We start from the raw sequence: 16,991 nt of genomic DNA, 5'->3' as shown, positions 1-16,991 counted from the left end.
TAACAACTCCACGACCGTATCCTGTTTACAGCAGCCCCTGACAGCTGATGGCCATCAGCAGATGTTAATTGGTCCGCACAACCATGCAAAAAGACAAGAGACTTTGCACCTCTCCTACGCAAGATATCATCTCCATCTGTTTAAATATTTAACAAGAACAGACTCCGATAATGATCACACTTGGGCGCAACAAAAGACAGAGTGCATAAATCACGTCTTGAAACGTCATTCCTCATGCTTTCAGTGAGGGGCAAAGAGGATGCGTCCTGGACTCACCTTGTGCGTAAGTAGTTGTTGGTGCACGGTCGGCACATCGCCCCCTACTGGCTTTTGCTTTTCTAGCTCCTCCCTCTTCAGCTGCAGCCAGTTGAGCAGCTCTTGTAAGGACATGTGCAAGTGTTTCCACTGATCCACACCTGCATCCAGATAGGGCCTGAGGAGACGAATGGATGGTGAGATGCGACACTGTCAAGTTACAAACACCACTAGAGAGCACCATACTGTCAGACCGCAACTGAATTTTACAAAGGAAGAACTGGATAAAGGGGGAGATTCGAGAAATCTTTGAATCTTGTATTTGAATATGCATGAACATTAAAAAAGCTTTTACCAGCTCTTTCTTCTAACAAGGCAGATTCTAGAAGTTGCTTTTTATTACTAAAGGAACTCAATTTGCATTCAAACATCATGAATTCAGAAGTATAACAGATTCTGTCTGGATAAAAATTGCAGACTTGAAAGCAAAACTAAAAGATTTTTACATGAATTATTAAAATAATTATTAAAATAAGACAGCAATATATTAGCTGTAAATTATAACTTATTACACTTTTGGAAGTTTATGGGTTTTATATTTTGTGAATGAATATAAAAATACTCAATTTTAATTATGATTATTATTATTAGTAGTAATATGTTATGAATGTAAACGATATTAATTTAAGGACACTTTTAAAAGTTTGTTGGTCTTTAGTAATGATAATAATAAAATTATACATAATTATAATTAAGTAGTAGTAGTAGTGTTTGGCAACACTTTAGAATAGGTAACACCTATTAATTGCTTATTAGCATGCACATTACTAGAATATTAGCCTTGTATTAGTAATTAAGATAATATTAATGTCTTATTCTACTTGACCTTATTCTACATCCCTAATCTTACCCAGTACCTAAACCTAACAACTACCTTACTAAATATTAATAAGCAGCAAATTAAGAATGTATTGAGAGAAATGTTGTAGTTAATAGTTAACAAGTGTTGCCTATTCTAAAGTGTTACCTAGTGTTTTAACTAATAATATTATAATATTAAGATACATAAATGATCAATATACAGACAAATATAATATAGTTGTAAATAACAATATTAAATTTTAAATGTAAAATGTAATTACATTTGAAAATATTACGATAGACAAAGTTATTTTTAATTGTAATACTATTTTACTATATTGGTGTTTTACTGTATTTTTTAGCACATAAATGCAGCCTTGGTGAGCATAAGGGACATTTTCTAGGCTTGATTGTGTTTATGGGATGCAGTCTAACAAGTGTTAATGCTTCTTTTTTTAAAAAAAAAAACAAAAAAAACATTATTTTTCATTTTGATCATTTCCTGCTTCCTCAGAAATAGGTGATGGGCTCTCATTGGTTAGCTAGCAAAGTGCGTTGTGATTGGCTAAACCGCCTCTAGTGCACGTCTACATGTCCTGCCTCTCACCTCTGTGGCATGTGCTGCGGTTGTATTGTAAACAATACCGTTGTTAATATCGCTTATCAGTTTGAGCCCGACTTAGAAGCAGAGGATATTATTGAAGAGGATTGTGCAGAAACCGTGTAAGCATAGCTTTTAATGATAGTTAGATGTTGTAGTTGCTGCTGTCTCATACTTAGATACACTGTTATTTGTAAATGCTATTGCTTCTGTTAGCTTTTGATATACAGTTTTATCCTGATTAAAGCTTTAATACATAAGGGAAACTACATGCCATGTTTAATGATTCTCATAGCTAGTGTTGTCAAGGTACCAAAATTTCAGTATTCGGTACCGATACCAGTGAAAATCCATAGTTCTCTGTACCAATTTCGGTACCAAAGCACAACACAAATTTTTTTGGTAAATAAAGAGGATTTTCTATTAAAATTAAAACATGGAAGAAATATTGTGTGTTTTATTTCTTTAAAAAAAAGTTTTATTAATTTTTTCAACAGTAGTAGCAGTATAACATACATTCTACTAAATAATAGTAATATTTCTAGCATACATATATATATATATATATACATATACATATATATATATATATATATATATATATATATATATATATATATATATATATATATATATATATATATATACACACTCAAAAATAATCATTCATTGATCATTAATTTCAGTAATGCAAATGATCCAGGCAAATAACATGTCAAATAATAATATTTAATGTTAGGGAACCCTAAGTGTTAGTAATGCCTTGCAAGTAGAAGTAAAAATATGCCAGCTTATACTTTATATTTAAAGTCAAATAAATGCATTGGTTTGCACATAGTATTACGCAGGCCTGGGGGTTATATATGACCACATTATTTTTCAAAGCCCGGTTCTCCTCAGTGTGAATTTTCCTAGATTAAATATAGATGATTAATTTGTCTTACCTTATACTCATAACTTTGTTACACAACTCATGCCACCGATGTCCCATGTCATCAAGCCGTTTTTGTAGCACCACGGCATTGTCTGTTCCCTCCAGAGATGACACGATACGCTGTCCATTTTCATCTAATGAATGGTACATCTCCCGGTGGGCATCAATCTCTGCCTGGAGATCCTGCAAGGATTAAAAGAGATCACAGACATCCAAGTTACAGTTCACCATGTGATTAGAGATAAAGAAAGAGTCTATTTGACTTCTCCTGATCTACTGTGTGCATACTAACAAGATATACTTTTGGAACATGTTTTGCTCTAATCGAATATAACATGCCACAGTAATAGTAATGTTATAACTTATAAATTATTAAAAATGGGAACACTTGCATTACATTCCACTGCATAATATAAAGTAAAAATAAGTGTTATTTAAGTATCATTGAGATATTACAGTTTTAAAAATATGTTTATTAATTAGTTTTAATTTTTGTATTTTGCATTGTCATTTTAATTTTACATTTTTAGTAATTTTGTTTTATCATTTGTATTTGATACCTTTTTTAAATATGTCTATACATTTTTATTAGATTTTATTCTTGTTTTAGTCATTTAGAACATCAATTTGAACTAAATAAGATAAAATTGTATGATATAATATTATAAGATATGATATAATATAATAAATTATAATATAAAATTATATAATATAATATAATATAATATATACCTTAAACTCATGATATTGATTTAAAGACAAAATCAATAATAGTTTCAAATGTTATCACTAATCTCATTAATTAAAAATTGCAATTTTAGACATATATTATGTATTTTAGTAGTAACGTAACTCAGCAGCATTTCAAAATTCATGTGCTTTAAATGGAAATCTATTGTATCACCATATTCCACAAATCACCACGTATTGAAACATTCAAATACTTTTTTTTCCTCATTATCTGAGAATATGTCTAAGAAACCAACAAGTTTCATGCATTTTCTCTGACAACATTTTAAGTGTTTGTTCCCATAATTTGAGATCACACAAACCAACTTCATTCAAAGTCATGATGCAAGCCAAACAAATCCAAAGTCACGAAGCAACCGTGAAGCTGACAGTGAGGATCAAACCTTAACATGATACGTCTTCCTGTGCAACATATCCAGTGAACGAGCGACATCAATTGATTTGAAAACAGCCCGTCTGACTGTCTGCAGCAGACGATCCTTTAATTCCCCACCATGTGGACGTGTCTGACGCGAGGCACAAGCGAGGGAGAAAGGGACACCGTGAGGATGAGAGCGAGGAAATGTATTCTGCGACCATGTGTCTACATGTGATGTGAAACGAGCTGCAGAATGCCAGTGGCGGAGGCACACTGGCCCTGTTGTTTGAGGCGCGAGTGGGCACTGCGAGCGAGGAATGGGTCAGAGCTGGTTTTCTGGGAGAACAGAGGCTTCTCTTAATAGCCCACGTCTTTGTCTGCCTCTTCATATTTAACTGCGTCTCTGCACCGTTGCCAAAGGCACATATCTCCCATACCAGTGAGCGGCGGGCGACCTGGACAATGGACCCGTCAGTTTACTCCGCTTTCCTAATAAATAACACTTAAACTCCTGAGAGCTGATAATGGCAATGGAGTTTTTTACTCTTATTACTCTTCAGTAATACTGTTGTCGTGTCTATGTCCTAAAACCCCAGAAAAACAGCACCACATTAAACACTATGCTGTTTAAATCTAAGGACGAATGCTGTCTTATCTGTATTTTAATGCAGAAAAGCTGCATGCGGATAACGTCATAGAATGTTTTAGAAAAGTGTGATTGTAAACTTATATTTTTATTTATGTTGGTCACAGTTGTCTGTGATATTAAAACCGGATAAGTAAGTTAGTGCAAATTTTCTCTAAGGAATGAACACTGAGGTTTCCAAAATGGGGTTCATGATGAAACTGCAAGGTGTTTGTGAGTTGATGAAAAGCTAATTTATTATATTGAATGTAAAACTTAAATAAATAAATGGGTCTGCATGATGCGGTTATTAAATAATAGGCTTCAATTCAGTGAATGAACTGTATAGTCTAATGTGCTGCATGTTTCACAGTGAAGCACACAGTGCATTAATATAATTATAAAATTATTTTACAGTACATTTCTAATTTCTTTATTTTATATATTTTTTTAAATAGTTGAAACAGTTACTAATAATACAGAGTAAAAAAATACTAATAATAATGATTAAAATTATTATTATTATTATTATTAAAAATCAGAGAATCTTCAAATGTAATTTTTAATTATTGTCATTTACAACTATAATAGATTTTTATAATATATATATATATATATATATATATATATATATATATATATATATATATATATATATATATATATTATATAAATATATAAAATTTGTTTATTTTTATAATTATTTTTCGAATAGTTAAATGATTCTACTACTAATAATAATCACAATTTCAACTTATTATTATTAGTAATAGTATTAGTTAGTAATTAGTAATTAAATTGATATTGCAAAACCATAAACATTCAAATGTGTTTTACTATTATTATAATTTACAACTGTTTATTTCTGTCTTTATTTTTAGCCTTATTTTATAAATAAAAGTTAAAACATACTACTACTGCTAATAGCATTAAATTAGTAAAATGATTAAAATTATTATTATTGGAGAACCGTAAATATTCAAATGTGTTGTTAAATTACTGAAATAATAACTTAAAATCTCTGGGGGTAATTCAAAAACATTTTATGTTTAAGAGTACTGACAGAAAAAAAAAACAAACAAACTGGAAAGCCTGGAGTAAGGTTTGTCTCATCAAAGCGTGTGGGTAGCAGGAAATGTAAAACCTGGACTGGAGCTGGAACAGGGTGCCTAAATTCTTTTTAAACAAAGAGAGAAAATTGCCGTGATTTGGAAATACCACTTACCTGCCATTGCTCAAGTAAATGCCGCACTGTGGCAGGGTTTTCCAGAAGTCCCTCCTTAAACGTGGCATCTTGTAAGACATTGGCTGTGGTTTCTGCTTCAGTTAGCCAATTAAGGAATTTCTCCAGGTCCAAGTAGAAATGCTGTAACTGTCGCAGTCCGGCTTCCAGATCTGCCTCCTTGTCCCCTGCACTGAAAGGGAAATTACTTCATTATTAAACAGAAACAAGGTTAAACACAATTATCCTGAAAGCAAGAATTGCACCTTGAAATAACCTCTTATGCACCCTCACTGTGTCAGAAGTGCTTTATTTTCAGACTCAATAATACCACAAATACTTTCTTTCAGGGAGAATGTTATTATATGTCATTCCACTGGTTGGTGATACTGAAAAATCAAAGATTTAAATAGAAGCTCACCGCTTTTTCATGTTGGCCCAAGCTAAATTCATGCTCTCCGTCATTTGTTTAACTTTGCTTGTGTCATCGTCTGCATAAAGGGTCAGTAGTTTGTTTGCCAGCTCATTGGTGACATTCATCTGAACTTGCCACTGCTGGATATCCTTGGAAAGTTGCTGCAATATAATAATACAGCATTTGTAGTAATCAAATCACATGTGTTCATCTGCAGTTCATTCAAGAAACACAAGCACACTTGTTTCTCGCTTACGTTGTGTCATGAAATAGATATTGTGTTCATTCTACATTACCTTGACATCTGCATTTTGGCCTTTCAAACCAGCAGCACTGTGAGAAACCTTTTTCCAACCCTCCAGCTTTTCATTGGCTTTCTTAATGAGAGGCTCCACCCTTTTTCTGGCCTCCAGCCAATCGCTGGAGTCCTTGTACATGTTCTGCAGTTGAAGGACCCTGTCCGTCAGCTTGGTGTGGGAATCTTCCCAGTGTGCCTGTAATTTTTCAACTTGAAATAAAAGACAGAATGTTTCTAAAGAACAAGTCTGAAAATCATAGACATACTTCATATAATGGTCTATAAAATGAAATTAATTCTTTTTGAATGAATAAATAATTCATTTATTGGTTGGTTGAAAGACCAATGCCACACACAACCAAATATAATGCTATTAACGAAATATATATTTTTTTTTGAGCAACAATGTATGAGCAACAAGATATTACACCAGATATTACATCATAAAAATGCTTAAACTCTTTTGTCTAATAGTATATTGTAGTTGTGCTGTCTTATAACACTGTATGACCTTGAGATGCCTGTTAAGACATTGTTTCTGAGATTTAGTTTTGCATCAAGCCGTTACAATGTTAGAACCTTCTTATCACCACAAATACAGTGTATCGCTGAGAGAGAATATGGATATGGATGAGGTCAAGCTGACTTACTGCGGTCTGTAATGGTTGCCCGTGTCTCAGGGTTATTGGTTTTGTTCTTCAGGTTCTGAGCCGCAGTGATTTGTTTGTTCAGCTGTGGGCATCTTTGCTCCATGTCTTGCAGTGTTGACTGTTAAATCACAGCAGAGAATTCTTTTACTACAGAGTTGTGTGGGATCTTGTGGTCTCATGAGGCCACTCTGTGAGGTAAAAGAACCATACTGTATATTTTTTGTAATATGTTAGTACGCTAAATATATTTTGGTGGTATTTCTGGAGATTATATTGGTTTATAGTTTTATATTATATTGGTAATTAGTAATAATAGTATTACAATTTAACATGTGAAGGGATAGTTCACCCAAAAATGAAAATTTGATGTTTATCTGTGTACCCTAAGGGCATCCAAGATGTAGGTGACTTTGTTTCTTCAGTAGAACACAAACTGAGATTTGTAACTGAAACCGTTGCAGTCTATCAGTCTTATAATGGAAGTGGATGGGAATCAGAACTAAAACATACAGAAAAAAACAAAAAACAATAAAACATACAGAAAAATATATATATATATAATTAAACCCTGCGGCTCTTGATGGTATATTGATGTGTAAAGAGGTAAAAACATAAATACTCTTCAGTTTCTTGCACAGACCGATCTTTTCATGTCTTTACACATCAAAATATTGTCACAAGCCTGATGGTTTAATTTGGTTTTGTACGTGTTTTTTTTTTATTGAATGTTTTAGCCGTGATTCCCATCCACTTAAATTATAAGACTGATAGACTGCAACCGTTTGAGTTAAATATTGTGTGTGTGTGTGTGTGTGCGTTAGTACTGGGCAACGCAAAAAAAAAAAAAAATTAAAGCATGATTAATCGCATATTTTTTCTGTGATTAGTTATGCACAAAATTCAATAATGAATTCAAATGTAGTGTAACAGCATTTTTCCATTTAAAAGTACTTCTATATTAATTAACAATATTATTGCTATATTATTAACAAAACATGAATGTACAATGTACAACATGAATGTAATCAAATTAAATATAAAACCAAAGCTATTTGCAACTGCCAGGGGATTAGCCTCAATCATAACATTATAACATGCACCTTAGAGACCTGCACCATCATGGGACATAATGCAGAAGAGTGTGGTGCAGGACAACACTTGATGGGCAAGTGCAGGTGCGGGTGGGTAGAGACTCGTGTGTGTGTGTGGTGATGCGGGAGAATACGTGTGTACTCTCACTAGGCAATTTTAACCATGCTCAAGCGCGTTTGACCCCCAAAGCCTGGTTCATTTGTCTAGTGTGACAACAAAACAATGCATTCCACTGTGCTGAGCAAGAGCATTTCTCTGCTGTCTTCACATGCTATTGTCGGAAACTTCCTATTTCCCACTTATGAAGTCGTGAGAGCTTCGTATGAGCTCTGCTGCAGTCTTCCCACCCCCCTTAATTGCTCTCATTGAGACGCATGATGACACCTATCCCAAGGCAGTACTGATCAACATCCCACCCCTCCTGTGACCCATGGTTTGTCTTTGTGTATTCAGAGCCAGTCAGTGTTGGGCAAGTTAATCTGAAAATTTAATTAACTTTTTTTTTCTAATCGCTGATTACTGATTACTCCTTTTAAAAGTAATCACGTTACTGTTTACTTTATTTCAAAAGTAATTAGTTACATTACTATTTATATTACTTCTTCTGTAGCTACATTTACAATCTAGATTATAAAACACTGCATTCTGTCAGCAGAGACATTGGCTTGTAACTATACACTATTACTATTTTGTAAAAACTATTAAAGTGTTAAATTGCTCCGTTACTAAAAAAGTAATCAAATTACAGTAACGTGTTACTAAGTAATGCATTAGTGTCCAACACTGGAGACAATGATCAACAGATCTCTATAAATATAAAAAACTGCAGTAATGTGCGATAAAATAATTGTTGGCTTTAATCAATTAATGCGTTAACGCAATAATAATGCGTTAACTTGCCAAGCCCTAATATATGTGTGTGTATATATATATATATATATATATATATATATATATATATATATATTAGTGGTAGGCCGTTATTTGCGTTAACGTCCTGCATTAATGTGAGACTCTTATCGGGCGATAAAGAAAATATCGCCGTTAATCTATTCTCAAATTTGGGTTGGAGCTGGGTCTATACTACGCGAGCTATGATGACAAGTCTTTAAACCTGTGTGTATGCCTACTGTGAAATTACCACATCAAACGTGACGTGCTAACATGGATGCATCTAAGATGCCGCCGGGTTTGCTTCAGGGAAATTATTACTTTTTTTTTTAAAGAAGCTTCCCAATGGAAACCTCGACAAGACGTACACCTATTTCAAACATAATCTGTCTGCAGTGCGTATGCATTCCGTGTGCATTACGTATGTGGTGCTGAAGCAGCACGGACTCATTCTCATTGTGCTTTCACACAGGATGCGTTTGCAGTCCGCTACTCGTTACGTAAACGATCACTACACTGCTGCAGACACACCGCTCCTGGAACACACTGACGGACCGCAACCGCGTGTACGCTGGAATCCGTTAACATGGGTGCGTAAAAAAATACGAAACGCATACGCACTACAGACGAATTATCTGTGAAACAGGCCTAAGGTTGTTTGCACTTTGTGCAATGTGGAATTCGTTTACAGCTTTCTCAAGCAGTTTGTGAGGCATTTTGGAAACAGAAGATGAGCCCCTGGTCTAATGCACCACCTGTCTTGAGAAACCCCTTCTCAAAGATTTAACTTTACTTTTAGTCATTGTTTTATTTGGGTAGCACACATAGTCTGAATGCCTTCGGAAGAATTCAAATGAGCCATTTTAATCTACATTAGTCTAGATTAATTCCAAGATTACAGTGAGATTAAAATGAATCTATGCCCACCCCTAATATATATAACACATATACCCACACACCCGCAAATACAATATGTACCAACCACAACTACATTTTTAAACACCATTTTCTGTTTATTTCATGGCCTATGTTTAATGCTGTTCCATTAAGACTTCAAGGTTCTTCATCTTAATGATTTTTGCAGCTCAATCGAACAATATATTTCTTGAATGAATATCTTAACTAATAATAATAAGGTTTAGTCTGCTGCTAATTTTAAATGTGAAAAGGCTAGCCAATCATAACAGAGGTCATTAACATTTACTGTACAGTCTGTGTAGTTCTAAGGGTCATTTTTGGTTAAACTAAATTCTCTTTGCTACTTTAGGGAGTATGGAGAAAAAGATTCAATGTTGCCCCTGCAAGACAGTAAACAAAGTATTTTACTGTGGAAATGGAATAAGAGCTGCAAGCTAAAGTCACAATCTGACCTTGAGTTTCACCGTCATTTCGTTGATCTCGTCAAGATCTCCGACCATTACTCTCTGAGTCTGGACCATGTGATCCAAAAGATTGAGCCAATCATCAAGCTCCGCCCAGGATTTATTGAATTTATCAAGGGCCGCATCTCCTGCTGCACTACCAGTCAAAGTTACCGCTGGAAAGTAACAAATGATCTTTTGTTCAGACTTTCAGATGTCCAACATCACATAAGCAACACGAGATGTGTGTGAATTTTAATAGCATATTATTGTAGCTTCAATCATCACACATTATGCGATTTCATACCTGCGAGCTGACATTTGTCTCGCCAGTCTTTAAGGAGAACTTGAATGGATGTCCAATCTGCACTGAGGCCATCAAACTGCCCCTGGAATACATCAATCCAGGAGAATTGCATTAAATAAAGTTTCATGCCATGAAGCTGATAGACTAATATAGTATGATATATTACATTACAGTACAGCGATGGTAGATACTACTGGGAAGTGTGCAGAGTAATCTAATATCATAGTCATAGTGTTTCTGAGATCATATTTAATAATATCACGGTTGATTAAACACCTTCTCTGGTTGGCATGGTGGTCTCTCTTTTGCCAAAATGGCTTCCACTGCTGGTTTCTTTTCCTTTACATCCTCCTCAATCTACACAAAATAAAAACAAATTAACAACAATCTTCATTAAACGAGCAATCTAGTCCAGGTCATATGTCACTCCAAAATCAAAAGGTACAAAAAAAAAAGTAAGTAAAATCAGAGTAAACCAGCCACAAACAATTCAAAACTACATAAGTACAGATGTACAGATTTTTTTCATAAGTTCAGTAACTGAAAGAACAAATGATTTCCTGAACCCATTAGTTCCATGTCTAGGGAAGCGAAACCCGTGTCTAGATTTGGAGTCTAATTAAATTGACAGTCTATGTCATCTAAAAAACCTCTAGCTACAAATTTGAGAGATTGTGTAAAATAAGACCAGTGAGTTGGTGACAGTTAAATAATATTGGGTCATTAAAAAAGTTAAATCAGACTTTTATAATAGAGTGCAACATTAAAGTTTCCTTAATCTTTGGAAACATCTTGTTGATGAATGAAGGGATCAAATAAGCAACAAGCCTCTACAAACTACACCAGGCTAAATATTATTGCCTAAAGTTGAAATAAGACAGAAAGCAGTATTATGACAAATCAGGACTCTGGGTAGTGTGTTCTACATATGTGCTTGATCACGTCTCTGAGATTACCTTCGGGTCCACTGCAGTGGGGGACTGCTCAAGATGATTCTTTGTAGAGGAGGCCCAAATTGAGAGCTTGGAGAGCTGTTCCTGGTACAGAGACAAATCCCTCAGGAGATCCTCGATTTGTCGCTGCTTCTCAGGAAGATCAGTGGACACCTTTGGAATAGAGAAAGAAGCATTTAAAGTTCTTTGCAGTAAATCACTGCAGGAGGCAATCTTTCTAGAACATGTCCAGGTGATATTTTACACCAATTCTTCATAAAGAACAGAAAGCTTATTTTTAGGACCATTATCACTTTTTGCGTTGTTTTCATGACATTTACATTTTTTACATAAAAAGGGGGATTTAAAAAAACAAAAACATTTGAACCCAAACAGCATTTGCAAGTCAATAAAGTCACATTTTAAAATATAAGAATTTCACTGTCTTAACAACATAACTGCTTGAACAAAATATAAAAAGGGTAAACATATCCTACTATTACACTGCAACAGAAGAACTTAAAGTCTTCCCACTTAAAAAATTCACTGTGTGTTACTTACTGTTTTTGTAATTAATTGTGGAATTTACTAGCGATTTCTGAGTGGATTATTTTTTCACTGTAATCACATTTTCAAACGTATTAATTTCACTGTATCAACAAAATAGCACAGTATTTATATAACATATAAAAAAAATGCATTTAACTTGTGCTAACATAAACAAATATATGTAAAGATTCAATGCATTACAGTAGCCTCAGGTTAATTAAAAAGAAAAAAAAAATCACCAGTTTGGAGGAATTACTGTGATTTTAGGGGGAGATTCTGTATGCTTAATTGTCATGAAAATAATGTAAGAATGCAAATAAAATAATAGAAACCTATTATGGGGTAAAATGCAACTTGCTTACTTGAGATGAATCTTAATGTATTAGAGGTACGCTATTACGCATCTACAATTACTTGAATCAGACTATTCAATGATAATGCCCTCATTAGGCTGTAATTATGCCAAGGTCACAATATCATTGAATTTAATGGGGCCAGAAAGGTCAAACAGAAGAGAAGGAAAGAAACGATTTAGATTACCTTGGCCCATCGCATGTTGATAACCTTTAGATGTTTCTCCAGAGGTTTGACTTTATCAGCTGGGAGAGATGAGCCTTTGCTGTTGATCTGATGAAGCACTTGCTTCCTGCTCGGCAGATCCACAACCCGGGCCTGAAGATTTTCACACACACACACACACACACACACTAATTATCTAGTCTTTGTGACTCATTTTTGGGTATTTGCCTCATGGGACAATTTATATTTTAATATGGAGCTAAAAGCTATATTTCCCCACCCCCCATGTGTGGTATCTTTTTAAGCAAGTGATTTTTACCTTCACTTTTTCTAATGTTGCACTGAGCTGTTCCTTGTGACCTGCTTCTACAGGAAGTGCAACCACAGCCTCTGCATCATCCAGCCAGGACTGAAACTCCCCCATGTCTTCATTTAACTCGGCAAGAACAATTTTTGCCCCTGCAGACCTAAAACACACAGCAGCCATATTTATGCATTCCTTCAAAATAAGGACAAAAGAGGGCAATTACGTAGGTGTTTGCTGCTCAAATTGAATTATGCTAAGATATTCAAACGTGTGCAGTTTTCTCACAAGCTGCCTGCATTAATGCGTCCTGAATTTTTACTAACCGTCTCTTGATCTCAGTGAGCTGGCTGGTGACTTTGGCCCAGCGGGAGTTGATAGAGGCGAGCTGCTGTTTAATGTGGTCCCTGTCGTCCTTACTGCACTGTGGAGCCAGATCTGTCCCAAGAGCATTGAGCCCCTTCACTGCTGCTTCCTGTTTCTCCAAGCCCCCCTGGAGCTCCTGGGAAAGTAGAATGTCACAGTATGGATGCTCTGAAAACCAATCTAACATGACTTACTGCCTTTAAAGACAGATAATAGTTATTAAAAATAATCCACCCAAATATGAAAATTCTGCCTTTATTATTTTCTCACCTCATTTTGTTCCAAACCTGTATGACTTTCTTTGTTTTGTAGAACATAAAACATGATATTTTGAAGAATGTTGTTAACCAAACTATTTCGGTTACCACTGATTTCCATTAGATTCTTTGGTCATCAATATTTTTCAAAATATCCTCTTTTGTTTTCTGCCTAAGAAAGAAATTCATCCATGTTTGGTACACATGAGGGTGCAGAAATCATAACATCATTTGAATTTTGTTTTGGTCAACTATTCCTTTAGTGGTAGTCTTAATATCTACACCAGGGATATTCAAATCTGGCTTATCCTGCATAGTTTAGCTCTAACCCTAATCAAACACACCTGAGCATGCTAATCAATGTCTTCAGGATCATTAGAAAATCACAGGATGGGGAGTTTGATAAGGGTCGAAGCTAAACTCTACTGTAGATTGGCCCTCCAGGGCAAGATTTGCAGAACCCTGATCTACACCATACAATTTTTTATATATTATATTTAAATAATAAAATTCTAGCCACAGATAAAGTTTAGGATTACCTTGAGGTGGTCTCTGTTACTTATGGGGTCTTTTTCATACTTCACTACCGTCCTCTCGGCATCTGTGAGCCAATTGTCAAGCGTTTTATGCTCCTCACTGAATTTCTTGGCTTTTTCAAGGCGTCTGGACAGCAACACAAGTATACAAACAGAAAATATTGAGTCAGAGAGTAAAGCGAGAGAATGTACTGAAAAAAATACTATACTGTACTATAAGATGATATAAACACCTTGGAACAATTCGCCTATTTAATAACATTCTATTGACTAAAATGACAAGACAAATTCCAAGAGTGTATTGTCATTCATCCTTACGCAAGTCGTTCATGATATAGCATTTTAAGGTTTTCCCAGTTGGTTCTGAGCAGCTGGACAAGTAAACTCTCTTCCGGATGAGAGGCACCCCTTCCCAGAGCTTCCGTCACTGGACTCTCCAGTTTATCCAGATTAACTTTAACCTCCTAAATCACATGTAACACAACTGATTAAAGCATTTATATTCATTTTACTGCTGTTTCAATGGTGGGCGTAAAAGAAATGGTGCTCATGTACAGCTCACGAGCAAATCAATAATAAGATTGAATCAGCTCGTGTATACAAAAATGCATTGGCTAATAAAAATCATTTGTAGAAATGAGACATGGTTTATGATATAACCTTAAGGCACTTCTCCTGTTGGGGAACGTTGATGAATGCTGCAGACCAGCGCTCAGGAGAGTTCAGCAGAGCTTCGTTTTCAGCGATACACTGCAGCAAAAACTGCAGCTCCTGAACATTCGAGGATGGAGAACAAATGTGTCTCATTCAGTTTTACTTAGATGAAAAAAAAAACTGATTACTGTTCAATGAAGAGCAATAAACAGATGGAAAAATGAATGTTCAGGAAATAATAATAATAACAACACTTCATACAACTACAATTGTTTTTTAATCCCTGATTAAATCAATAAAACATAAAATGCAGCACATTACAGTGATTTTAACACAGGAAAATTTTACCAATACTTCAGTATGTTACTTTTTTTTATGTGACCCTGGAACACAAAACCAACCATAAGTTTTAGGTTTTTTTGTGTGTGTGTGATTTCTACATCATCTGAAAGCGGGATAAATACGCTTTCAACTGATATATGGTCTGTTAGGATTGGACAATATTTGAACATCTGGAATTTGAAGGTGCAAAAATATCTAAATACTGAGTAAAGCGCCTTTAAAGTTGTCCAAATGAAGTCCTTTGCAAGGCCTATTACTTATCAAAAATTACATTTTGATATATTTACGGTAGAAAATTGACAGAATATTTTCATGGAACATCTTTACTTAATATCCTAATGATTTTTGGCATAAAATAAAAATCTATAATTTTGACCCATATAATGCATTGTTGGCTGTTATTACAAATATACCCCAGCAACTTAAGTTTTGTGGTCCAGGCTCATATATAAAATATGCATTTTCAATATTTGCTTTCTGTATAGTAAATGTATAAATAAAAAATATATATACAGTACAGACCAAAAGTTTGGACACACCTTCTCATTCAAAGAGTTTTCTTTATTTTCATGACTATGAAAATTGTAGAGTCACACTGAAGGCATCAAGGGCTATTTGAGCAAGAAGGAGAGTGATGGGGTGCTGCGCCAGATGACCTGGCCTCCACAGTCACCAGACCTGAACCCAGTCGAGATGGTTTAGGGGTGAGCTGGACCGCAGACAGAAGGCAAAAGGGCCAACAAGTGCTAAGCATCTCTCGGGGAACTCCTTCAAGACTGTTGGAAGACCATTTCAGGTGACTACCTCTTGAAGCTCATCAAGAGAATGCCAAGAGTGCAAAGCAGTTATCATAGCAAAAGGTGGCTACTTTGAAGAACCTAGAATATGACATATTTTCAGTTGTTTCACACTTTTTTGTTATGTATATAATTCCATATATAATTCCACATGTGTTAATTCATAGTTTTGATGCCTTTAGTGTGAAAATAAAATTTTCATAGTCATGAAAATAAAGAAAACTCTTTGAATGAGAAGGTGTGTCCAAACTTTTGGTCTGTACTGTATATATGTGAATATATAATGTTGTTAAGCCAGCATCTATGGACTTTTTTACCACCAAGAGCACACTTACACTTTTGTGGTGCACTTGAGTGAAATTAACATCCAGCTCCGCCCAGCGTCTATTAACCGGGAGGATGCGGGGCTCCACCAGCTTGGAAGCTCCGCCCTCAGAAAGCAGACGGCCCAGTCCGCGCAAGTCCTCCAACTTCAGACGCTGCTGTTCAATCTCAGAACCTACTGCCTGATGGAGAACATACATCAATTGTTTTAGTGTACAGTCTTTGCTGAACTTCTTAATAAGGAAGCAAAGTGACTTAAAAGACACAGTAAGTCCCTTTATACTTTTTTAAAAAACATCCCTATTGGGAAGAACTTTGAAAAGGCTACTTTGAAGAAACTAAAATCTAAGAATATAAAAACTAATTAAGACTGGTAGTGTACACAGAAACTCCCACTCTCACTTTCATTCGGGGCTCCTCGGGGGGATCAGGAAGCTCTGCTAAGGTCTTCTCAATTTTGTCCAGCCACTGCATCATGTCATCTGTTTTCTTACAGAACTGGTACCACTGCGGGGCAAGAGCAAGGGCCTTCTTCTTTCTCAGGGCTCTCAGATTCTATAAATGCAGAATGAATATATTAAGCCTTTTTATATATGGTACATTCATACACCAAAAACAGTAAAAACTAAGATTATATAACCCAGCAAAATATAATTTACCCAAGTTTAACATACCAACTCGAGCCTAAACCCTATATCGATATATAGGGTTTGACTGAGTGCTGATAGTACTGTAACCGAAGTGTGGCCTTTCTTATTCCAGTTTTGACCTTGTAAACTTTGAAAATGCAT

General features: G+C 35.1%; 1 protein-coding gene across 2 annotated transcripts in view; it reads right to left on the bottom strand.

Annotated features, from left to right (window-relative positions):
• The window catches only part of LOC113044349 (dystrophin), an 88,182-nt gene that overhangs the window by 21,868 nt on the left and 49,323 nt on the right, over positions 1–16,991 (bottom strand). For both annotated transcript variants that reach the window (XM_026204268.1, XM_026204269.1), the window contains exons 40-57: positions 16,603–16,755; positions 16,212–16,382; positions 14,744–14,854; positions 14,402–14,547; positions 14,087–14,210; positions 13,251–13,426; positions 12,940–13,087; positions 12,642–12,773; positions 11,577–11,726; positions 10,897–10,977; positions 10,621–10,702; positions 10,323–10,489; positions 6,970–7,087; positions 6,318–6,529; positions 6,028–6,182; positions 5,610–5,799; positions 2,662–2,834; positions 277–433 (exon numbers count right to left, since the gene is read on the bottom strand). In XM_026204268.1, the coding sequence (XP_026060053.1) occupies positions 277–433; positions 2,662–2,834; positions 5,610–5,799; positions 6,028–6,182; positions 6,318–6,529; positions 6,970–7,087; positions 10,323–10,489; positions 10,621–10,702; positions 10,897–10,977; positions 11,577–11,726; positions 12,642–12,773; positions 12,940–13,087; positions 13,251–13,426; positions 14,087–14,210; positions 14,402–14,547; positions 14,744–14,854; positions 16,212–16,382; positions 16,603–16,755 (2,646 nt within the window). The remainder of the gene's footprint in view (positions 1–276; positions 434–2,661; positions 2,835–5,609; positions 5,800–6,027; positions 6,183–6,317; positions 6,530–6,969; positions 7,088–10,322; positions 10,490–10,620; positions 10,703–10,896; positions 10,978–11,576; positions 11,727–12,641; positions 12,774–12,939; positions 13,088–13,250; positions 13,427–14,086; positions 14,211–14,401; positions 14,548–14,743; positions 14,855–16,211; positions 16,383–16,602; positions 16,756–16,991) is intronic.

Source organism: Carassius auratus, chromosome 26 (assembly GCF_003368295.1).
Source record: "Carassius auratus strain Wakin chromosome 26, ASM336829v1, whole genome shotgun sequence".
NCBI lineage: Eukaryota > Metazoa > Chordata > Actinopteri > Cypriniformes > Cyprinidae > Carassius > Carassius auratus.
The sequence above is the reverse complement of the archived record's forward strand: the minus strand, read 5'-3'. Positions and strand labels throughout refer to the sequence as shown.